This window comes from Lampetra fluviatilis, chromosome 10 (genome assembly GCF_964198595.1).
Source record: "Lampetra fluviatilis chromosome 10, kcLamFluv1.1, whole genome shotgun sequence".
Classification (NCBI taxonomy): Eukaryota; Metazoa; Chordata; class Hyperoartia; order Petromyzontiformes; family Petromyzontidae; genus Lampetra; species Lampetra fluviatilis.
The window spans coordinates 9,494,844-9,519,778 of NC_136284.1; the positions used below are offsets into that span (position 1 = coordinate 9,494,844).

Sequence of the window (24,935 nt, forward strand, 5' to 3'; positions counted from 1 at the left end):
TTCGTATTGGATAATAAATTGTTACTTCCAATTATACCCCAACAGTACTCTTCACAAAACTGTGAAAACTTATACCCTGACAAAACTGTGCATGCCTAGACGGGCAGACCATCGCTGGGAAGTCGTCTATGAATCATCATCTACGTAACAGAGAATGCATACAAAGTACTGTGCTGTTGTAAACGTGATTCATAAAAAAAAACTAGCATTAGTTGGTTCAAAGGTGTTCCATTTACTCCAGCGAGTTAAATATTGCATGCGTCCATGTGCACTCACCTTCTCACGTGTGGTGGAATCATATATTTACGTCGCAGTAGACTTAGTTATAAATGTACGAATAGCCAAACGTGGCATACAATACTAAATGTACATGCTGCTTAAGCATACATTCAGATAAATAGCAAACATAATTTAACAGGGCAACGTATATCATGCTGTGAGATTTAATGTGCAAACACTCATGCATTGAACTGGCTAAACGTTGTAAATCCAGAACGTCCTGAAAAATGTTTCAATAAATACTGAGAATTAAAAATATGATTTCGTGTGGCAAGCAGTACAAACCTCTATTGTCAGTTTTCAACACAGTTACACTTACATTTACATGATCTTATTCCTCAAGAATGTTTACTGCATGCACGTAGGTAATATATTACAGGGATGTCAACATATTGTAATTTCAAAACTAAGAGTCACTTTCAATATACACAAATTATATATTGGTACAGTTACATTTGCATCTAGAACATCCACTGGAGTTGTTGGTTCAGGGGCTTGCAAAAGATGAATCTGCCTATTTGTATTTGATGAGAAAATAAGCTCATCTAGAATTAAGCTCATCTACACAACATTAAGCTCATGAATTCTGCCTTGGGGCAACGGATAGCACACTGGACCTGCAATACGAAGGTCACTGGTTAGATCTCCCAGCCAGAAGTTGAAATCAGCAAGTTTGGTAAATTCCTCCAAACTTCTGTTCACCCAGGAGTATAAATGGGTACACCATACTCTTTGTTTTTTTCTGTAAAGTCACGTAGGTTTAAAAAGAGAAAACAAATAAATTAACTCGCGACGTTTCGAAGGCAACACAAGCCTTCGTCTTCAGGTGGCACCGTCACAGCAACGAAACGTCGTGATTTAATTGATTTGTTTTCTCATTTTTAACCTACGTGACTTTACCGAAAAAACCAAAGAGTATGGATCCTTGCAGTCACGAAAGCTTCAAATCTGGGTACACCATAGTTAGTCGCTCGATCGGTGGGGTAAAGCGTGGATACTCTCATCTCTTCCAAGACGTTAGGTCATTTTTAATCAGTAGCCCAAAAATATCTGCTAGTAGAGACACTTCTCGGTGCAGCATTGAATTTGCTTGCTCATGCAAAAGATCAATCCTCACATTGGCACTAAACCTCATAACACATGCAGCGCATCTGCCAAGATGACACAGGAGGTAGTTGATCTTTTATTGGCCTCTGTAAATTGAACTTAGCGAAGATAGCTGCATACGAAAACCTTTACCACGGGGATTAAAAGCCAGCACGTGATGGGCACGTGGTACAGGTACATTCTTGTGCTTCATGTGTGGTCACTGAGTTGCTCAATACATATTCTGCTTTCAGTATTTTGTATATATATTGTAAGCCAGCAGCGTTGCCATTGTTGAGTTTAATAATAATCCTTCTAACATATTATTTTGTTGTGTAATTTATTGTCATGTTGAGATCTGGATAGAGAAGTTTCCTGAAATAATGTCCAACTGTTTGCTTCGGATGATTGAGAATGGAATTTACGTATTCTTTCCAGAGTTTGACAATTTTTCCATGAGTCCAGATCATTTTCCAATATTGATATCTGATGAAGCCAACTTATGATGTCCACTTACCACAGTTCCTTGACTATCCTAAAGAGTTTGGATTCTCCTTTCTTTGCAGATTCTTCAGCTTCAACTGTTACTTTCAGAAATCAACCGTTTTTGTCTTTAATTGTCCTTTTCTCTCTACAGTGTTTATGCTTCTGACTTTTGCTACCCTGCGATATGGCTTGTGATTAATTTACAGGGCAATTGCTTTCCATGTTGTTTCAGAAATCTCTTCTCTCTTCTAGAACTCGTGACTTCTTGAGCCACTTCAATCAGGTATGGATAGATGACAAGCACCACGTGACTCTAGGGACAAGATTATAATCCCACTTCCCTTGAAGAATTACCTGAGTACGATGCGTATTTTTTTTAGGTCCAGGTTTTTAGTTAACTCCACATTCAATTAAGCATTAACCACAACCAAGGGCACTTACAATTTTACTGCAACGACTTCACCTTGTGGTAAACTGCACTGTGCGTGACTCTTTCGCAGGGTTCAGCAGCGTCAGCACATTCAACTTTCCTCAACATTACACATATCCTGTCTATGTTCTACCTTACTCCATGTCAAATTTGTAAAACGTAACACTCATCATGGCAGAAAATCCGTAAAGTGTGAAAACTAAAAATATTTAACAACACTCAACGGTGTGCATTGCATGTACAAAAGCTCTCAAGCCTTATCCACACCACCGGTTTGAAATAACTGAATGTGTGGCCATTGTGGTTTAGACCACACACTCAATACGTGAATAAAATGTGGCCACATTCCAACGGGCAGAAGTGAAACAGGCACAACTTTAGACCGGTTTTCGTTTTCATTAAGGCTCATCAGTACAGTAGAGTCATCAATGTTCCTTGTTGCATTATGCCTCTGGGTGCCCCATATATTAAATGGCTTTCATTTTCACTGCTTATTGAGTCATTGTTGCCTTAAGGTAAGTGATAATCGGGCCTCGCAGTGAGCATCTTATAATCCGGATAGTATACAGTCCTGTACTATATACAAGGTGCTTCAACTTTTATTTTATACTTCTGAGAATTTGCAACAACACCACAAGAAATGTGCCTGCGGGCACAAGCAGAGACTCTGACTTTTTGAAGCGAGTAACACACATTTTATTATCATTTCACAGTGTAGTATCCGTTCTTTTTTCATTAAAACAACCATAGTCCCATATGAGCGTGAACATGTTTTGTATTTGCTATTTGTGGGGCTGAATGTCTCATCTCCGCCCTCTGCTGGTTTCTTGTCACAATACAATCAACGCCGCGTCCTTGGTTAAAGCATAGTTGTCCCTGAGCAACATTTATCATTTTATCCAAATGCAGCATCAAACGTAAAATCGCCTAAAAGTTAAAACACACACACACACATTCATATAATCGTAACATCACGGCAACATCAGCATCAGCAAAAAAACCACAATGACAATAACAACGACAACGATGAACAACTTCACACGAACGCTGCGCCGTGCGAGCTTCACGGTCTCCGGCCTCTCTCGACTAGTCGCCCCGCGGGGCTGCCGTTCGCCCTCGCGGGCAGAGTCCGGTGGAGCGAGCCGTAGGCCCCAAGCGGTGACCACGGGCGGTGCACCTAGCCTGGTACTGGGCTTGGAAACGAGCTGCGACGAGACGGGCGCGGCGGTTCTGTGCGCTCGCAGCGGCGCGCTGCTGGGCGAAGCCCTCCACTCGCAGAAGGAGGTTCACGTGAGGTGATGGGAATGCCTCGTTCATAGATGTTTGTGTTTTATACCGGTAGGAACCTCCTGGTTGCGCCAGCCCACAGGGGATTATTGTGTCCGTTCGTCCGTGCAGGGAGGGCCTGGGTGGGGAGGGTGGGGAGGGGCTGGGTGGAGGGTGGGGAGGGGCTGGGTGGGGAGGGGCTGGGTTGGGGGCTGGGTGGGAGGGGCTGGGTGGGGAGGAGCTGGTCACCCCGTGGTGCCCTTATAAAACTCAACGTTTAACCTACTCACGCCGGCTTGTGCCCGCCCTCACAATCGGGCATATTTGCGGAATACACCACGCCGCCGTTGACCCTGGCCATTGACCGAGCAACCCAACGCTCCTACCAGCTCCCTCCGTAGGAATGTGTTTTTATGTCACGTACGGACGCATTTTCAGTTTTGTTGTAAAAGTATATCCTGTAGCGGAGAAAAAAAAAACACATGTTCCATAAGTTGTAGCTGTATAATAATGTCATGTTTTAACGTTTCAGTAATTTCGCTTTGCACACACGGTAGCGGTTGCTTGCAAGTCACAGATTTCATAAATTAGCTGTAATTTGAAAGTGATAATGCAAGAATGTTCGTACGTTTAAAAAGACAAAAGTTGTTTCTTGCTCAAATGAGCATTGAGGCGGTGCTCATGTTTGCAGCCTTGATCTCGTGGTGGTCATTCCATGTTCATATGACGGGGCGAGTCTCTCCATCGTACAGCCACTGTTGATTTCCTCACAAAGTGGTACCGATATTTTTACACACTTTTATTGTTTTATCAACCCCCATGAGTGATGAGTCAATTTCCGGTAGCACTGATTCTTCACGTTCTGCAGACGTAGGTGCCACTGATTCTTCACGTTGTGCAGATCTAGATGCCACTGTTTTTTCATGTTCTGCAGATGTAGATGCCACTGATTCTTCACGTTGTGCAGATGTAGATGCCACTGGTTTTTCATGTTCTGCAGATGTAGATGCCACTGATTCTTCACGTTGTGCAGATGTAGATGCCACTGGTTTTTCATGTTCTGCAGATGTAGATGCCACTGATTCTTCACGTTCTGCAGATGTAGATGCCACTGATTCTTCACGTTGTGCAGATGTAGATGCCACTGGTTTCTCATGTTCTGTAGATGCCACCACCACCAGCTATTGCGCGGCGTTCAAACTTACAACACTCGGTCCGAACAGGCTACTGGACATACGGACAGGTTTGTTCATATATCTGAAAGCTCCTAAGTCGAATGTTCAAGTAGTGGCGTTCCCTGTATTTATTTTCCACCAGGAATGGTGGCATCATCCCGACGCTAGCGCAGCAGCTGCACAGGGAGCACATCGATGGGGTGGTGCAGGAGGCGTTGAGGGCCAGCGGTGCGAGCCTCTGCCACCTGCACGCCATCGCCACCTCCGTGCGGCCCGGCCTGGCGCTCTGTCTGACCGTGGGGCTGGAGCACAGCGCCCTGCTGCTGGAGCGCGCCGGGCCGCACGTCAAATTCATCCCCATCCACCACATGGAGGTGCACTTGCGTGTAAACAAGGGCTGTTGGGACAAGGCATCATCACTTGGTCCGAGTGGGCATTCTACGATTGACCCCCCCCCAACCCGAGAGATTTGGAGAATATTTCATAATTCGTGGTCGTGATTTGATGCGAGAAGTAGCGTGTATGTCTCGTACTTCTTTGTTCTGCCTAATTTGCACTGTTTTGTTTTTGTCCAATTACCTTATTGAAATACCAGCAGTTAATTTGGGGTATCATTTACATAATCTGTAATCAAACTATTCTGCCATGCATGAGCCAATGCATGTATTTTGAACTCAAGAATACATTTTAATACATCGTTTGTTACGTGCCTCATACCTGGCACTCTTATGAATGATTATACTATTATTGCATTGTTTGGCAGTCTAGTTTTGCTCCTAAGTGTGGATTTTCTTTGTCAGTTCCCATGACCCAAAGTGTGCCTACCTGTGGGATAGTTTGCTTTGCTTTATACCTACATATAGTAGATATCAGAGGTGGGACAAAGTCATTGTTATGCAAGTCCAAGTCGAGTCGCAAGTCATCAAATTCATGACTCGAGTCTGACTCGAGTCCAAGTCACATGACTCGAGTCCACATCTCATAGGTGGGACAAAGTCATTGTTATGCAAGTCCAAGTCGAGTCGCAAGTCATCAAATTCATGACTCGAGTCTGACTCGAGTCCAAGTCACATGACTCGAGTCCACACCTCTGGTAGATACTATCCAATATAAGCATTGTTGATTGACACATTCAACTGCCATTTTCTGATGAAAGGCCTCTTTGCGTCGATTCAGCTGCATTTTTTACCACAATATGTATTGAATGTATTTCTCTCTCTCCTCTCTGGGTATCCCGTGCGATTGTTTCTATGTGGTCAGGCCCATGCACTGACAGTGCGGATGATGCAGCAAGTGGAGTTCCCATTTCTGGTGCTGCTTGTGTCAGGTGGGCACTGCCTGCTTGCTGTAGCGCGAGGGGTCAATGATTTCCTCCGGCTCGGGCAGACGCTGGATGAGGCACCTGGAGATATCTTCGACAAGGTGCTGACATGTGAAAATATTTTTTATATGCTGTGGCGATTTATGAAGCAATGGTGTTGCGTTTTGGTGGGTATTACATTTAGCTAGCACATGCTATAATAGATGGGTAAAATTAACTAGGGAATAGGGGCTGATGGAGGGAAGGATTAAGAGAAGTAGAGAGAACATTTGATGGTGGGATGAGATTAGAAGATTAGGAGCTTACTGGATGGAGGTGGTAAGAGATTGTGAGGAGTGTAAGATATTGGGTGTGTTGCATTTTAAAACATTAATCTATTTATATATTTTCAACTCATTAAAAAAATATAGCAGCCTTTTAAATGTACAATCATTGAATTGTCAACTCTTATCAAAGTGTTTTACAACACACATTATTTCTGTTTTCTGCAGGTTGCCAGGCGTTTATCGCTGCATAATATTTCAGAGCTCTCTGCAATGAGCGGTGGTCAAGCCGTGGAACACATCTCAAGAGATGGGAACAGAATGGCGTTTCATTTTAAACAGCCTCTTGAAAAGTACAGGGACTGTAACTTTTCATTTTCTGGACTTCGCACCCAAGTCAGCCAAACAATAAAGCAAAAGGAACTTGAAGAGGGTAACCAGATGCAGGGGAAAGACTAAAATGCACACTGTATGACTCTTTTTGTCCTAATAGCAGTTGAGTGAATATGCTGTATTTGGTTCATGTTCAGGAACTGTTGAATCTGTGATAACAATGCAAGTTCTTACGCATCATTACAGGAATTAAAGAAGGACAAGTATTAGAGTGTGCCAGTAGCATCGCAGCGGCTACTCAGTACACTGTGGCAGCACACATCGCCAAGCGCACCCATCGTGCAATGGTGTTTTGTCTGCAAAACTCCCTCATCCCTACGGACAATCCAACATTGGTGTGTTTTGATACAATTTTTTGGATTTACCACAAACGCTGCCGTCAAAAAATGTCATCAAAATGTTAAACAAGTACGTTTGGGTGGGCCCACAGGTGGTGTCAGGTGGTGTGGCAAGCAACAGCGTCATAAAGGAAGCTTTAGGGCATGTGGCTACTGCTGTAGGATTCTCTGTCATCTGCCCTCCCCCACATCTCTGCACCGACAATGGCATCATGATCGGATGGTAAGCACTTACTATTTAGAGTTATTTATTTTCAAATCTTGTCATGTCATTGAACTGATAGACTGTGCAACATTAGCCTTCAATACCGGGTTTTTTTTCAGGAATGGTGTAGAGAGACTGCGTGCCAATGTCGGGATACTTCCAAATGCAAATGGGATTCGATTTGAGCCCAGGTGAGTTGGCATCACTGGCACATAACTCTTGACTTTTAAAAGTAATGCATTGCGTGAAAGTGATCTTGTGATATCTCACTTTACAGGTCTCCCTTAGGAGTGGACATTTCTGAACAAGTATCAAATGCTTCAATCCGTGTGCCATTGGTTAATCTCAAAATATAATATACTTTGAAAAAAAACCCCGAGAAGTACACGATGTAACACATTTACTTTGGAGTAATGGATTGTTGTGATTCTGTACTTTAATAAACATTTTTTTAATTCAATCTCGTGTATTTTATTGAAAGTATAGATACATGTCATACATATAGCACCATTAGCCAACAGAATTGGTCATATCGGCTATGGGGATGGCACAAATGAGCCGAATTGTTGGTCTTTTATGCACTTTGTGAAATGCCTTGTAGAAAAAAGACAAGGCTAGTGTGGCACACTAATCATTCCCTGGGGTTAAGGGGGGTCCCATGAATAGCCTTCAACCTTTCAACAACGCCAAGGCAAACATTCACTCCAAGTACTGCGGGAATGAGTGGGGAATGAACATTTAAAGGACTCATTGACAAGTCAAAGCCGCAGAGCATTACAAATGACATGAATTCTGTGGCAATACTTTTAACTCCCCATGCCAATTATTAGACAACGGTCAGCAGGTGGCATCGCAGAGAATGAAATTGTTCGTGAACAGTGCGAAACTTGCTCAGTACACACGCAGGTGCTAAGGGGTTCGTTACTTTACAGTATTGCAACATGTCTACAGCTGGGGAACGTCTTTATCCAACAGTACTGACAGCTGCTGCTGATAAAGCTTCCTAGTGAGGCGTGTTCACGGCAATGCAGTTCCCTGGGTTTGAGCTTCGACATAGCTCATGGTCTACCCTTAACCGCATCTGCGCAAAGCATGGCAGGTGCGAATACCTGATCCACAAATGGACAATTAAAAACGCTCCAGTGTGCGACTGGTCATCCAGAACAAACCATACATTTAACGACACAATGCCCGATCCTGACACGGTTATTTGGCTTGTCTACTTGGATGTGAAATTGGAGTTGCTCTGCATCTAATCAGCCATTTGAAAGACGACTCCTGGAGCTGCTTACCTAGGGATGGGCGTTGTAAACCTTCCCACGGCTTTCAAAAGAAGTCCCATTATTGCATTGGATCAGCTACTCACGTTTCTCTCTCCACGTGCATCTATTGTGCTTCAAAAGAACTGACTCAAAAAATGAATGTTTGCACCCGATATGCAAAATAGCAAAAATTATTAAACCAGACGGGGTTGACTTTAATCAGAACTGTTTTAATGTGAAGCATACTTAGTGTACTTCCTGCAGTTTTAAAGGATATTAGGGTGCAATATTGTGCATGTACATATTCTGTGTATGTATGAAATAAAAGCTGTACATTTTTTAATAGATTGCACCTGGATATCCTTTGCTCAGTATTCACAAGAATTTCAGAATCGTAACAAATGCAAAACGTATCGTGAATCTTTGGTTTATTAAAGCTGAAAATATATTACATTATTTTTGCAATTAATGTATTCAGTTGTTACATGCATTGCAAATGCTGAAATTCTGTATCATTCTGAACTCAAGATATATATTAAAACATGCAACATTCACAAGGGTTTTTGCAATTAAAATAAGTATTGAACTATGTTGTCACTTTTATAATCACCATATTGTTATTACGGTAAATCATATTTCTGTATAAAATGTTAATGGTTGTCTAGTTTATGTGTCCTTTGTGGGCATTACAGTATTGCAGATGTGGTTTATTTAAAATGAAAGCACTTTCCAAAAGCACAATTGCTCAGAAAAATAAAATTATCTATGCATCGACTTAATGCCTTGACCTCAAACAAACATAATTCACATCAAGCAGCTTTTCCAAACTCAACCGCAAAATCAGATACGTGATATATGGCTCAATGTAATTTACTGCATATATATCTCTATCATGCATAGACTGGCATGGAGTGATGAGAGTAACATATCTTTTTTACTTTATCCATATTTGCTCCAACTTTCAAAGATCGTCAGTGCATTTGAGTTCCCTGTACAAAAATAACAAACCTTTTATGTTAGACACCAGCAGAACATGCAAGGCCCTGAGATGAATGTCTTGGATAAATGGGTCATCGATGCCATTGCTGCAAAGTATTTCCATGTGAGCATACAAGTGATTAAGAAACAAAAAAACGTAAATGTCAAAATGCAATCCAAGTTGGGGTCAGTAATCTGATTGTTTTAATATAATCTTGCTCCTTGAAGCCACTTTGCTGGACAATCAACAAGTCTACGTAATTCAGGGACTGCCATGTATATTGCTCACCTGTGTAGGGACGCATCGCTCACTTGAGTTATCGACACGCAACTGAACATCACAATGCGTGCCATCTCAGTTACGCTGAAATCGACACCGACCCTGTTCAGTGGATCTCAGTGCTCACCCACATCGCTCCGCAGCAAATCTGTCGTGAAACAGCAGCCGGTCCCGAGTACAAAAATAATTCTCATCAGCCCACACCTTCCGATACATTGGGATGTAAATCCAGCGCTGCCTGTTCGCCTAAAACCATGCCACAGCTTCTGAATCACAGCAGCATCACTCCACACCACAAATGCAAATGAAGGCGAGAGATGGAAGCAAGTCTTGACTGCGGCCGACGTCAAAAATAAACATCTAATACAGGAGCCGACCGTCGAACCTCCCAGTTTCAACCTTCCACGCTGCCAACGGTCGACCATCAACCGAATCAGGATCGGGCATGGCCAATGTGGCCACCTGATGCACAAATGGCGCATCAAAGATTCGGTACGAGCACGGCCACATCCCAAACCATCAATCGCATTGTAAACACCTGCTGTCTTGATTCCTTCAAAGGAGGAATGGACGAGATCCACTGTGCTGAACAGCCAAGAGTGGATAACACATCTAAAATTACATCTTTTATCTGCTATGAATCCATACGAAAGTGACTGCCATTATACATTTCAGCTGATGTATTTCAGGAGGTGCATTGATGTCACTTATTATGCCAGTTAAGCTAGACTGTATTAATGGCATCATACATCGATAGACATACGTAGATTCACCATGGCAAGAGACCATAAATTTAAGAGCTGATATTTAATAAACACACTTAACAGTGCTAGGTTATTGCTTTATATGTTTCAACCACATATCTGGTCCACTTACCCTTCCAATCGGCATACTTTAAAGACACCACCACTTTTTACACTCTGAAACACGAGTTGTACATATCCTCTGAACCACTGGTCTTCCACATGAGTGCATTTTTTTCAGCCTGAAATTTTTTAAACTTCAGTGCACAACTTCCAAACTTCTGCATTTCGGTGGAACGTCTAAGGGTACCTGGCAGATAATGCACCAATGGTATATTTGCTCCATACCCAGTCACAGCCCACTCATGTCACACAGGCTAAGGACCGACCGTTGCCTCCTCCACATCGGATGCATCATTATTGCTGATGGTCCTCAGGCCACTGGCCCTGAGAGAGACGATGCTGGGGCAGGCCGTTAAGAGAGCCGACAAACCAGCGAAGGTGGCCCCCGTGTGGTCCAGGTTCAGCTGCGCGAGCACCGGCAAGCGCAGCTGTCTCAGGCCTGGGGTGGGGAAGGGGGGGGGCAGTGCACAGCTCTTAATAAAGCCTGTGCCAAATATTTCTATACGGTACAAAAAAGTGCAAAGAAATGCTATGCAGTGTCCTTGTGACACTTTAATCCATTTCTTCATTTACTCTTAAGAAAAATTAATGGAAACAATGTCATACCAAATTACCAAATGTTATGCCTTTCATGATTTTAATGAAGTGTCATTTATAAAAAGACAAAACATTCTTGGATTTGCCAAGCAATATGCATAAATAAATGTTTAATTTAATTTATAGTCCTGTCAATCCACTACTGGATGAAGACCTCTGAAAAATGTGTCAATCACAGGGTTATTTGACAATATTTCATCAAGCTGATCAGTGCAGGCTGGTGAAGGTGGGAAGTCAGGAACAATTCAGATATCAATTGTCACTGACGTTTCGTGCACTGTGCCACCACTCTGCCCTGAGTGTACTTAATTTCTGGCCAGTGTACGAATGTATGGAATGTGTCGCACCCCTGTCTGTGATGCGCGTGCGGCTCAGGTTGAGCTTGGTGAGGCGGTTGCAGTGGCGAATCCCATGCTTCAGGACACTGTTCCCCACATTCGTCTCCACCAGGCTTAGCACCTGCAGCATGAGAGATGTGGGAGTGCCACTGTGAGACGAGCAGGGCACTATTCAACCACCATGTACATGGACATCCCTTTGTCAATCCACTGTTAGATAAAGGCCCCCCCAATGCCTGTGTGAGTCGTGGAGGGTTATTCGAGCATATAAAATAATCAACTAAATTAATTCTTATTTTTTTGTATTAAAATTTTATTTTACCAGGTAAGGCCCAGAACTATATTAGCTCTTTTCAAGAATGACCTGACCCACAAATGATAGCTCAACAAAGTGGCATATCACGTGTAAATTGATAGCAGCCAAATACTCTAAACCCACGTTTATAAATGTGGGAGCAAAAACCAGAGGACCCAGACGAAAATCTACGCGACCACGGGGAGACATTCAAACTCCAAATATATAGGCACTGTCAGGGTTGCGATCGAACACGTCCTCCTGTATACTAGGTACGCATAACAATGGTATGAGCTGATGAAAGCAGGGACCACAGACGGCGAAGTATATACAGTAAATCAGCAGATTTTTCTGCTCACAAGCCATCATGCATGGTAGTCACCCATTCAAGCTCTATCCAGGCTAAAACCTCCGAGAACTGATGGGATCAGGTGCATTTCAGGTTAATTAATCACAGAGCTTCATACCATCATTCACCCACAAATATAAAAGTAAATGATTCAGAAATCATTTCCATCTCTTATTGTCTTTCACACTGTATTTTCTGTAATATGTTTGGACAGAATACATCACCGCCAAGTAATTAATACCCAAGCACTTCCGATAAAACATTGGCAACCGCAACCAAAATACATCTCTCACGATCAATTTGGAGGTCTACCTGTCATCCAGGAATGCATTAATGGCAAAACATCTACAGCAGAATTTACATAAATCATGTGATCTCTCGATTACCATAGCTATGTGGAGATAACTCTCTGCGGGGCATGAGCAGATGGCTAGTGATAGCGGCCAGTGACCTGCAGGTGTGGCAGGGAGACGACGTAGGCTGCCACACCGCGACTGGTGACGGGCGTGCGGTCCAGACTGAGTTCCTCGAGCAATCGAAGACCACGCAGCTTCTCGAGGCCACAGTCCGTCACACGCGTGTTGCTCAGCACCAGCTGCTTCAGACTGGAACAGGGGACCAGGGGGTTAAAGGCAATTGTGAACAATTCATATTGTCTGCTAAAATAATTCCCAAATCCTACGACCCAAAAATATTGTACATATCAGGTAAAGGCTTCCGCACACCATGATGGTTATAGGTGTTGTGTGATAATGCAGACATTGAAGCATAGTATAATTCATTTTGGTGCAGTGCCTCCTGCTGACAACTTAGTCCCACACCAGCCTACATCACTTATCCAGGCTGACCTCTGCATAGCTTCCGAGATCTGACAAGATCCGGTGCATTTCAGGTGACTTGGTCATAAGAAAAATATTAACTGGGCTTGAATAAGTCAGAACTTATTTGAATAGCGGTGGTCAAATTACCATTTGCATGTATTGTTTACACCAGTGCTAATAAATAATCCCCACTTATGCCTCAAAAGAAATCAATTACATGACATTTTAATATTGCCCAATTATTAATATGACATTTATTGTGCAGTGTACATCACCAGGAGACTTTAGAAGCAATAGCAGACTGCTGTTCATTATCCCAAGGGGACCTTTTGAGAGAACCCATTCACGTTGCATCTAAATACCAAGAGGAAATGTACTTTTGTGACAAAAAATGAAAATCCACATCTGTTGTTGATCACTACAATGAGGCTTCTTGCAGTTGCTGTGTGCATGTGTGTATGCACACGTGTATCAACTCATAACACTTGGGTCTGTCCTGTGACCTCCTGTGACTTAAGACCTCAAGACTCCTTGTGGACTCGGAGTCCATCTCGCTTGGCAAAATTGATATGGTGGCATCATTGATATTTAGTGGTAAATGGAAGTTGCTGTGTGTGTGCACGTGCGGGTCCATGTGTATATGTATTAGTGGTTGTTTGTGTGTCCATGTGTGCATTACCCCTTGAGGCATGCAATGTGCTGTGCGCCGGCATCAGAGATGTGAATGTAGTCCGTGAGGTTGAGCTCTGTGAGCAGTGTGAGTCGCGTGATATGTTCCAGGCCTGCATCCGTCACGGTGAGCCTGCACGGCAGACGCAGCACGCTGAGCCTTAGCCCTGGTGAGAGGACACATGTAGGGCATGCGTGAGCAATGTTAAATGGAACACGGGTGGGATGTGTGTAGGGTGTGGACAAATAAAACGATGGCAGTGCCATACAATGCGCATTTCCGTAAAAAATATATTTTTTAAATAATCAATTTGAATATCGTTATCGTTAGCCAGATGACAGCCTCCCTAAAATTTTGCCATTGCACAAGCTACAGATTTTTTTACACAGTTGAATGAAGCGGTGATGCAGCAGTTATCACATTGTGGTATGACCTGAGATTGATTTTTGGCTGCAGCTAATATCCGACATGGAATCAAGCAAATTATTAAATAATACAAATTACAAATCCTTATTGGGGAAACATATACTAATTAACTGATTACTACCGTAGCATATAATTACAATAACACACATTACATCTCATTACTAATCACAAAAATAGACTGATTACCAATCTATTATACAATTACAATACCCCCCCACCCCGCCTGAAATCGTCACACCTGCATGAGTTAAATGATGACGTCACCCTGGCTGCTCTATTTAAGAACGGGAGCAAGTGAGGGCTTCACCATTCGGGCGAATTGCCCGATGATGCTGGATGTAATTACCAGCGAAACGTCGTACTCAAAAACTGTAAATGTTGTGGATTCACTCTTCAACACAACGGTGGGCTAAAGTAGTGACCCATTTGTCTTTTGTCAACGTGACACTTTTTTTCTGATTGGCCGTGTCGGGTGGTGGAGGGTTACGACACATTTAAAAATAACGCGATCTAACCCAAAAACTTTATTATTAATAATATTGGTCGAGAAAGCCTACATGTTAAATGGAATCAAGAGGCCTCATCTACCAGTTGATTGATGAAGGGCCATGAAAAATAACAATATAAAACTATATATTATCCTATTGATCCAATAGTGTTTCTCAGTGCAGGCACTGTTCAGTGACTTACTTCACATATGGATAGAATAGATAGGTAATCTCGAAAAGGTCAACCGGGAGAGGTCGCAATCGATGGGAGTTAAAAAAACACTGAGGTCATGAAAAGTCTATTCTAATCCATGCGTCATTAAACAGGTAAATATCTAATATTTGGTTTACCAACCAATACAATCAGAGCCATAAACTGGAAAGGTAGTGCCATAACCTACTAGGTTATAAAGGCTCCACCCCGCAGGCTCTCCAGCTGATATCTACGTAGATGATAGCTGTAACTGCACAGCTTGAGCAAATCATTGCAGGCTTTCTATTGCTGTGTCACTAACCTGAGAGAAGACGCAGAGCCTGGTCGCCTTCAACTGAGCGAACGCCAAACAGACTGAGATATGCGAGCGTAGGGTGGTCCGCTAGTGCGGCCAGCGACTCCTCGCTCACCGCCGTGTTGTCCAGGCTGAGTGCATGCAATGATAGCAGCTGGCGCAAGCAGGACACGTCCACAACCTGGTGGATACAAAGAATACATTGTGTTTTAGTTTTTTTGATGCTTTCCAACTAAGCATTAATGGATGAGCTGTTTTTCGGAAATGTTTGGCTCACGATAACTCTCGTAATGGTCACCCAATATTAATAACATTTTAGTTTAAAACACTATAGACAACTGATTGCATTGATCTAAGGGTTGCCTAAAACCTGTTGATACATAACTGCACTATAATCATTTGCCTTCCCGGTAAAGACGATGACGTCATCACGTGACATCACACGTTTTACATTGTGTGATATCCCATTGTGCTGCTTGAAATATAACAGTATTATCGCAAATCAAATACTTCCAAGGACAACCGTATACAGTAAAACCTTGGATTGCGACCATAATTCGTTCCGGAAACGTGTTTGTAATCCAAAGCACTCGTATATCAAAGCACTCGTATACAAGTTGTGATCACGTGACGCTCGGCAGACAAAGCGTATACGTACTACTCGTATTGCAAGACCTCGCTCGTTTATCAAATTAATATTTTTTTTTTAAATTTGCTCGTCTTGAAAAACACTCGCAGACCAAGTTACTCGCAATCCAAGGTTTTACTGTATTGGAAACGTCACAGAATCAAAGACTACGTGTGATTTTCTTCTTTTTTTAATACTAAGGAGAAGCTATTCATTTGATATGCTTAATTTTAATGGACGGCTGATATATAGGAGCGCGTGATTGAAGAAGGCGACGAGTGACTGGGCTCCGTACCGCGGTGTTTTTGACGCTGAGTCCATGCAGTTGTGGCACGGTGCGCGGCAGCTCCCGCACGGTGGCCTCGGTGACGGCTGTCTGGTTCAGGCTCAGCTGGACAAGCGACGGCGGCGCCTGCTCCAGGTACGCAAGCAAGCCTGCATCGGTCACTCTCGTCCTGTCCAAGACCAGCTGCTTCAAGCTCCTCAGCTCTGGAGCATGATCAGTCAGGAAAGAAGTGTCAGAAGGTTTCACTGTCTAATGTACACTTAAATACACTGATGGAAGAACGCCTCTGCACACCATGTGGATTATTGGATTTATTTAACCATTCCACCACGATTATCTAAGTAGTTGGATAAAGGTGGGGAACATAGGTGTGGGAGTATAGATTTTGCTGTACTGCCCTCTGCTGTCCACCACTTTGACCCACAGCAGCCTGTAACACACCTGGTTTTGCATGCTGATTACCCATTCAAGCACTATCCAGTCTCAACTTTGCTTAGTTTCAGAGATCTGATGAAATCAGGTGCATTCCAGGTGATTTAGTGATCGGCTTACTTTACGATACATGATATTAATTACATAGCTGTTAGCACAGTCTAAATATGACTAATAGTATAACATTATACCTCCTTATATAAAAAATAAAAAAATCTCACGAGAAAAGAACACTCTTTAGATCAGTCTTCATTTTAAAATAAAGACTGATATCAAAAATGTCCGAGATGTCATTGATAATGATCCATATTCGTATGTAATAACTCGCTTTTATGGCAAAACAATGTGCCAGATGGCCTGCACGTGTACATCAATGACGTTTTGAAACTTGCGGTCCAAGGTTGTTCTACATGATTATGAAAACGTCACTGTCGACTACAAGATTTGGTTTACAGTTCAGCACATCAAAGAAACTATGAACGAAAAATTATGTACACCATAAATCTGCATTACCTTTAATGTAAACGAGGCACTTGTCGGACAGCATAACGCAGGACGCCAGGTTGAGGTGGTGCAACCGCGACAATGATGTAAGGCACTCGAGACTCCGGTCTGACAGAATGACAATGATACGTTTCAACTATCAACACATGCAAACTGATCTCACGTAGTGTGTCGTTGCAAGGAAGGTGGTGGATGTGCACAGACCAGTGATGAGTGAGGAGGAAAGAAGGCTTAGGCTCTTGAGGGATGGAAATAGCCGCAGCTGATGAAGCAGTTCATTAGTGGTGAGCGAGTAGCAGTCCAAGCGCAGGCACTGCAATGGACAGCCTCGGAACAAATCAAGGGTCCTCGGACGTAGCCTCTCATCCTTAACCAGATGAGCAATGATCTTCTCGGCTACGGATGGGTTCAGCCCGGCCAGGCTGCTGGTGAACTGCATGCTGGGGTCTACATTTAGAGGAGGAAGTGGAAAAGAACACATGTATAGCAATTGTTATAAAAATTGTGAAATAGTTCAGGTCACTGCATTCTATGTCTACACGTTTTATATATCACCAGATTTAGTTTCCAAATCAGAAAATATATATTGTTGTCAGTCAGAGATGAAGCAGAGCTTTTGTTTTCAGAGTAAAGTCACATAAAAATTATATGTGACGCAAGTTGAATTTACACCAACACAATCACACATTCAGAAAATGTTGGTCTAAAAACAGCAATTCTTACGTTTACATATGCACGTGCAGCTGTGCTAACAATGCACACAACATGTGGTATTCTGAGCTCACCGGTAATCAGCACACACACCGTGCTCAATGCCAGCTCGCCAAGCGGTGGAATAACCCTGCCACGTGTTGGCCTCAGTCCAGGATCAAAGTTCACACTGGGAAAGGGGGGCAGCGCCACCTCAAAGTGCGGCGGCTGACGGTCAGGCCCATCGCCATCTGCGCCCTCATCCCTACCAAAAGGGCCCAGGACATAAACAATTTAACATTGTACCGCGGACGTCTGTGAAAAAAACTCACCATCTATCACTACCATTCACATCCCAAACGCCTGTGCTGAATGAGTGCTGGTACTCACTGTAGCCGGTGTCCCTGCCCTGGGAAAAGATCGTGGTGCTGCCTGGCTCTTGGAGGAAAGCCCAGTCCTGTAACACCAGGTAGGGGTGACATCAAACACGAATGCATTAAGTGGTATTGTGTAAAGCACTTAGGTCATTTGCTGTGATTCTCTTTAATCTGTTTTCGTAGACGTAGCTAACCTTGTAGCAGTCCAAATCTCTCATGAGGATCAAAACGGTGTTCATCATGCTCCTCCATTGCATCAAAGTTGAGTCCTCTCCCTAAAAAACAGAACCAAGCCAGAAGTGTTACCACCATTTATGTATATTGAACTTCTTTTGCACCATAAGTAGCCAACAATGCTCAATCAATACATCTCTCTATATTACATCTAACTGTATATTTATGTAATTAATTCCTCATAGCTATTTGTAAAGAATCACTCATGCCTCCCAGTGATTCAACTATAAATCACAATCTTCTTGGTTCTTTCGGTAAAGTCACGTGACTTTACCGAAAGAACCAAGAAGATGAATCCCTGCAGTCACGAAAGCTTTAAATCGAAATATAAATCACAATCTTGACTTGTATTTTTTCATCTTACGCTTGCTTTTTATTTTACTTAAATCTAATTACAATGGAACCCGACGATACATTCTAAACATTGGTTCTCTGTAATGGCTAAAGGATGGTGCACATAGCAAGCACAAAGTGAACAGCCGTGTCAAGTTGCGTGAAGCTATGCTTACCCCAATTGTGATGGAAGCCAAACCTCTGTGGTAGCTGTCCATCCTCGTCCAAGTCTGGGTGGGGTTGCTCCTCCAGCTCCATCTGCCCATCAGAGCCGCGTGCTGCCTCCTGTGCTGCCTCCTCAGCCGCGTCCCCACTGTCGATCTCGATGTCCATGGCTTGATCCCTGCCAGATTCGTGGCTCCTTGGCTCAGTACTTCTCTCTGTATGTGCACCATGTCCCTGCTCTTGCTGTGTTCAGAAAATAATTAGCCGACAAGTTCTGCATTAATACTCTAGTTCAAACAAGGCTTCTTTCTTCAAGAAATTGCTTCAAAATTATTTTCCAGTTGACTTTAAATTAAAGTTTGCATAACGCAGCCCATACACAACTAATCATATGGGAAATATGGCTGTCCAGTGACAGGACAATTCCAAAAAGCTTCACACAATGATGACACTCTAAGTCTGTCATTAATTACTTAAGAACCAGCCTATAGCCCGTCCAAAGAAGGCGTATTGCAGTACATTTTTAACATTCAAGCGAAAAGCAGACCGCAACGTCATATTCATTGCATCCATTCGTGTGCAGTTTGTAAAGCCGTGGTGACAGACTTATTTCATTTAAAGGTTATAATCCCTTGTTCATCAAGACGTCCTTTTTACTTTGATGTCTCAATAGTGTTATGGAGATCGCATGACGTGAAGGTTCTGCCTTTGTAGTGAGGGTTGTAAGCTGACGCCGAGGAGGGGGGAGGAGGCGCCTCGGCCCCCCATGTGGAGTGACGTCACCCGCTAATAATTATTAATGGAGGGGGGGTGTCCATTTGGAGGACGTCACCTTATAATGATTATTAATGAGGGGGGCTGTTCGATGTGGAGTGACATCACCCGCTCATGATTATTAATGAGGGGTGGGTCCATCTGGAGGACGTAACCTGTTCATGATTATTAATGAGGGGGGCTGGTCGACGTAGAATGACGTCACGCGCATTACACACTGACATTCTTGCGCATAGTAGTAAATACATGTTCATTACTGTGTGCTGTATTACAAATGAGCTTAGTCACCTCTGCAGAGGAACATCCCTCACCCTCTCTGGCACCCACGCTGCAGTCCTCAGTTGTATTAACAACACTGATCTGTGTGACCGTCACGTCTGTCACAACAGGAGTGTCGACTCCAACAGCGTTGCCACCTTGTGTTGTGATAGCTTCATTTTTAACAGCCTCTTCATCTTGTGACACACATAAGTGGCCCTGTGTGGACTGAGTGACACCACCACCCTCTTCAGGCATGGGGCAGGCACAGCTTGGAGATGCATCTGCTCGGGGACTCTCCTCAGCCCGACGCACGCACAGTGTGCCATTGGGCACAAGCCCCAACTCTGCGAGCGTCAGCTCTAGTTCAGCGGTGCCAAAGTCCTGCCGTGGGTATGGCTGGAAGAGCTGCACGGGCAATGGGAGCCCAGGACGGTGTTCGCTGAGGTACGCTTGCACATTGCGCAGAGTGGACGCGCACGGGAAGCGGTCGCGCAATAACTCTCCAGATGGAAGGCGAATCTGCGTTGAACATCAAAAAAGCAGTGAGAAACATTTCAACAATAGCACAGGATTCTGTAATGAAGCTTGTTGAACAGTGTGCTCAACGCGTCTGTATGTTGTCAGTGGCGTAGGGAAAGGAATGACCTGTAGGAGGCACTGTCCAGACACACTGGTCTGGCGGCGGCCTCCAAGCACGCCGCCCCCCTCTGTGCTTGGTCCAGACCCAAGCGACGATGGCTTTTCTTGCTGCTGCTTTCTGTCTTCCTCAATCCTCTTCAAAACCATCTCACGCTCCTAAAAAGACCCAGTCGTGAAAGACAGTTTGTCAGTAGAACTATTGTAACTTAAGATTGAATATATACCTTTAGGATTGAGCATAGTCCATATTTTAAAATAGTCATGATATTTACAAAATGTTCCTTCCAATTTCAACTTTCCTGGTCCTTGAGTTCTCTCCTGGTTAAACAAAATAAACTTCTAAATTGGCAATACACAGGATGGCTCAAACGTTTTTCAACCTAGGTAAAGTGAAACATATAATTTTAGTTATCATCTCAGTAAAATAACTTTTGGGTTAACTTGTATGGTTATTGATATAGATGTTGACTAAGAGGGAAAGTGAGATATGGATACTTGTTCTTTAGACGTGTCCTGCAGCTAGGATACCTTGATCTTGCGTTGTTTCTCTGCCTTGGCATCAATGGCTTCTTGCTCTCTCTGCTTGTCTCCAAAATTTTCTTTTTCGGGGTTCCGTTTTCTGGAAACCACCTTGAATTCTTGGCTTCCTGCGAACAAAATAAATATATATGCAGAATTTTTGTAATAGATAGTAAAAATGCTTTGTATTTAATAGTTCCCTTTATACAGGAAACTTAAATTTGGATGTTTTGCCAATTGCATTAATGCTTCGCGTCTGAGAAGAAACCGGATTACCCAGACAACCCAAACATATGCCGGAATAAGACTTAAAAGCTTCAGACAGATGGAATCAATCCATTGATGTACTACTATCTCCTGGCCACCTTTCAGCTTCAGCTTACAACACCTGGTATTCCTGAGTAATCTCATGCAAGTATTAACCAGCTTCCATCTGCTTAGCTTCTGAGATTTGATGAGATCAGGTGCGACAAGGGTTATATGGCGATGGTTCTGACACTATGTTGGTCATCGTCGGTGATAAACCTTTTACACTTGTATGAGACAACTTCATGAATTTGCATACTAAGAAATAAAAACCCCTAAACCATGGCTGCACTCAAGTGTCTTGGATTTGTATGCAGTTGTTGCATCTCATTACAGTGGAGTAAATAAAGCTATAATGGATGAATACACAATACCTATGAACATAATTGATAATCATGTACAAATGACAAACTGACAATTCTTGAAAGCTTTTGGGAATATGTACGATGGTGAGATAGCCAAGATAATGCATCATAAAGATGAAATGTCTTTTACCCGTCAACCGCAGATTACAAAACGTCACACATACATAGTGGCCAGTGGTTCGCACGCTGTACTATGAACCCGGTCATCCGAGTTCTCAGCCATGGGTAAAATTAGTGGTGCACAATATCTGAATCAGGCACGGGACCATCATTAACGAACCCGCACACAGCACCATGATTACCGTAAATATGGCCAAACAACACACATGACTGACAGAGCTTGGGAAGGCCTTGATTCAGCAGTGGCTTGACAAGCGGCTACAATATTTATTCATACAGCAACGGTTAATCAGTAATGGGGAAAACCGCACCAGCTCCCAGCTGTGCAGAATCCATGCTCTGGGAAGTTCCAGGTAGCTCGGTTGGATGGTTGAAGGCTGCCATGGCGCCCTGGCTCACTGACGTAGCGGGCCACTTGAGGGAGAGTTGAGCGCTGCTGTCCGGCTGCCGCCTCACGCTGTCGCCCGGCTGCCGCCTCACGCTGTCGCCCTGAATTAGCCTGCAACAACAGCCACCGATCAACTTGCACGTACTCCCTATTGTTGTGGTATACGAGTTATGAAGTTAAAATGCATTCAAATTTACCAATAAAACATGTGTTATATGGAACCAGTTGCTGGCTTTCACAAAAATAAAACTGAAACACTACTGGGATTTGTAACATCATAATAATCACGTCATTTATGTATTTAAAAATACCTTTTTAAGGAAGGTACTGCATTGTGATATTTGGCCAAATTTATTAATGTACACAAAGATGTTCTCACAACGTACTTGCTGTACAAACACTAAATGTCAATTTTGCATCTCAGTAGGTTTTAGAGTCAGAAATCTGCCTTTGCCTCCCAAATGCTGGCTTAGTGGCATATGCCCCCCCTTAGCCAGCCAATACACTAACACAAGGAAGTAATTCGCGATGTGCCAATGTAAAACATGCTGCACTGACCAGTCCACTGCGTCTTGCAGTGACACGAAGCCCGCGCTCAAAGCCTCCCGCACACGGGACTCCTCAAAGCCCATGGCCGTCAGGGCCTGCATCACCTCCCCCAGTGTCTGCTGCTCAGTGAGGAGGTATAGGGGAGATACAGACACAGCAGAAGTGAGGTAGGGAAGTGATTTGTGAATTTATTATGGGGTGAACATTTGACCGTGCATGTCTTAGTGCCCAGACGTTAGTGTGCTTCATGCATACGGGCAATTCTAAAGTTGTGTAGATTTTAGCCACTCTATAAAGATGCGGGTATTCATTGGTATAATTAAGTGACTCTTTACTTGGGCATGGCATGCGAATTATGATGGCGAGTAAGATCGAAACAAGGTTAGGCTAAAGTGGCACAGTATAAAAAGACTCATGGTTTACAAGGGCTCGCCGCCATCAGAGTATACATGGAGACATTTTTACTATCCACGGCTGGATGATGGTCTCCCCACGCTGTGCGGGTCCCAAAAGTTATTTTACCATACTTCACACCACTCTGGTCAATGTGGGTTGGTGCGGGCAGGAGCATAGACTCAAGATCATAGAAGCACAGTACAACTATGTATTTTGATCAATTGCCTGATGCTGCGCGCCACTGCTGAAAAATATATATATTAACAAAATAAGCGATTGACAGTGTCGCGTGAAATGTCAGTTCTGATTGATCATATTCACGATAAACTTGCACATTACTTCTTCCCTCACTGGGTGGCCGAACAACGAGTGGGCTCGCTCAGGCGTGCACACCTCCCGGCCTTTCGTACCAGAAATCCTAAACTAAACTTACTCAGCTAAACAATATATTTGTTATTTTACCAAGAAAGGCCTATTGAGCTATATAGCTATATTGTGAAGCGACCTGACCACAAATGACAGCTCAACAAAATGGATTATCATGTGGAAATGCACGCGACCACGGAGAGAAGAACATGCAAACTCCACATATCCAGGCATCGTCAGGATTGGGGTCGAACCCACGATTTCCTGTATACCATGCGAGACGATTAACATGATTCATATAAACACCAGCTGTTATTTCTAGATTTGAAGCTTTCGTGACTGCAAGGATTCATACTCTTAGGTTTTTTCGGTAAAGTCACGTAGGTAAAAATAAAAATAAGTAATAAAAAATATAATTATATCATTTGTACGATAAAATTGTATTATTTATTTTTATTTTGATATCATTTTAATGATACCATTTTCATTATTTCTTTTTATTTTTACCTACGGGACTTCACCGAAAAAACCTAAGAGTACCAGCTGTTATCTCAGCGCTACACAGCTAGGCTGCGTGTCCCGGACCCTACTTGCCACCTGTTGAGTTTAAATTTCCGCTCAACAGCGAGAAAGGACAATAATTATGTTCAAAGTTGTTACGGTGAAGGGCATCTGTGGTCTACTTTGGAATCTCTTCGCATCGTCTTTTCTCGAGTTCCCAAAACTTTGCTCAAATCAAGAGATGCCATCTCGTGTATAACAATCTCAATGGTCCCGTTTGTTGCTGGTCGCTTGAACATTTCTCAGCATTTCCTATTCTTAGCATGCGTGACATTTAAAGCAATCCCGTGGCACCCGCCAGCTCAGCAATGCGTTGTTATCACCAACTGCGGAAAGAGCTTCATAGCTCATCGGATTCACCCGAAAATAAAGAAGATTCAGCCGCAGCAAGGGGGCCCGTGATAAGTCACTTTAAAGAGTCTTGTTTTGAATAATTGACGAAGCCACGAACTCGCGCGAGGCGCACAGCGATCGTTGGTGAGAGACCGCCAGATAAAACAAAACATACACACTTGACACGCTCCAGTTAACGTCGTCTAATTTAAAAGTAATAAATTGTTTAACTTCGTTTTAAATGAAATCAAAGCCGTCCACCCCGTCTCACCTGCCCCGCTGTTGCGTCCATCGCCTTCCTCTCGCTTCGCGCACAGCACTCTGGGGCATAACTCCAGGGGGGGAGGGGTGGTAAACATTGCAAAGCGCGACGCGATTGGTCGAGAGCTCGACCAATGCGGCGGACGTCACGAGGGGGGGAGGGGCGATCGGGCAGCAACAGCATCGCCGCACGCGATTGGCTGACGGGTCGCTCCAACCCCAACCAATGGGAGACTCGCGTGCGTTTCGTGGTACAATCAGAAAGAGAATAATTATGAAAGAGAAGTAATATTTCAAAATACTTTTTTAAAATACGTTTTAATTAAA

At 43.4% G+C, this 24,935-nt stretch overlaps 2 protein-coding genes across 2 annotated transcripts; one reads left to right on the forward strand and one right to left on the reverse strand.

The window, feature by feature from the left end:
- Nucleotides 1–3,133: 3,133 nt before the first annotated feature.
- OSGEPL1 (O-sialoglycoprotein endopeptidase like 1) lies at nucleotides 3,134–7,702 on the forward strand. Its single transcript, XM_078860446.1, has 8 exons — nucleotides 3,134–3,576; nucleotides 4,865–5,096; nucleotides 5,983–6,144; nucleotides 6,535–6,739; nucleotides 6,886–7,034; nucleotides 7,130–7,260; nucleotides 7,362–7,433; nucleotides 7,520–7,702. Exons 1-8 carry the CDS (start codon nucleotides 3,287–3,289, stop codon nucleotides 7,596–7,598), a joined length of 1,320 nt encoding a protein of 439 aa, XP_078716572.1. The 5' UTR covers nucleotides 3,134–3,286; the 3' UTR covers nucleotides 7,599–7,702.
- Nucleotides 7,703–8,092: 390 nt separating this feature from the next.
- Nucleotides 8,093–24,659, reverse strand: LOC144934545 (uncharacterized). The gene is made up of 18 exons (XM_078860447.1): nucleotides 24,619–24,659; nucleotides 22,701–22,810; nucleotides 22,066–22,253; nucleotides 20,973–21,091; nucleotides 20,451–20,600; nucleotides 19,833–20,324; nucleotides 18,782–19,013; nucleotides 18,233–18,313; nucleotides 18,052–18,118; nucleotides 17,757–17,926; nucleotides 17,176–17,418; nucleotides 16,981–17,079; nucleotides 16,045–16,238; nucleotides 15,128–15,302; nucleotides 13,708–13,864; nucleotides 12,659–12,812; nucleotides 11,573–11,684; nucleotides 8,093–11,067 (listed from the first exon to the last, which is right to left on the reverse strand). The coding sequence occupies exons 1-18, from the start codon at nucleotides 24,637–24,639 to the stop codon at nucleotides 10,883–10,885; spliced, it is 2,949 nt and encodes a 982-aa protein (XP_078716573.1). The 5' UTR covers nucleotides 24,640–24,659; the 3' UTR covers nucleotides 8,093–10,882.
- Between the last annotated feature and the right edge of the window lie 276 nt (nucleotides 24,660–24,935).

Coding starts and splice junctions, on each gene's coding strand:
- OSGEPL1 (XM_078860446.1), top strand. CDS start 3,287: ATGACAATAACAACGACAACGATGAACAACTTCACACGAACGCTGCGC. Junction 3,577..4,864: donor CAGAAGGAGGTTCACGTGAG/GTGATGGGAATG, acceptor ATTTTCCACCAG/GAATGGTGGCATCATCCCGA. Junction 7,261..7,361: donor AATGGCATCATGATCGGATG/GTAAGCACTTAC, acceptor GTTTTTTTTCAG/GAATGGTGTAGAGAGACTGC.
- LOC144934545 (XM_078860447.1), bottom strand. CDS start 24,639: ATGGACGCAACAGCGGGGCAG. Junction 18,314..18,781: donor TGGCTTCCATCACAATTGGG/GTAAGCATAGCT, acceptor TCTGTTTTTTAG/GGAGAGGACTCAACTTTGAT. Junction 11,685..12,658: donor TCTCCCTGCCACACCTGCAG/GTCACTGGCCGC, acceptor CTCATGCTGCAG/GTGCTAAGCCTGGTGGAGAC.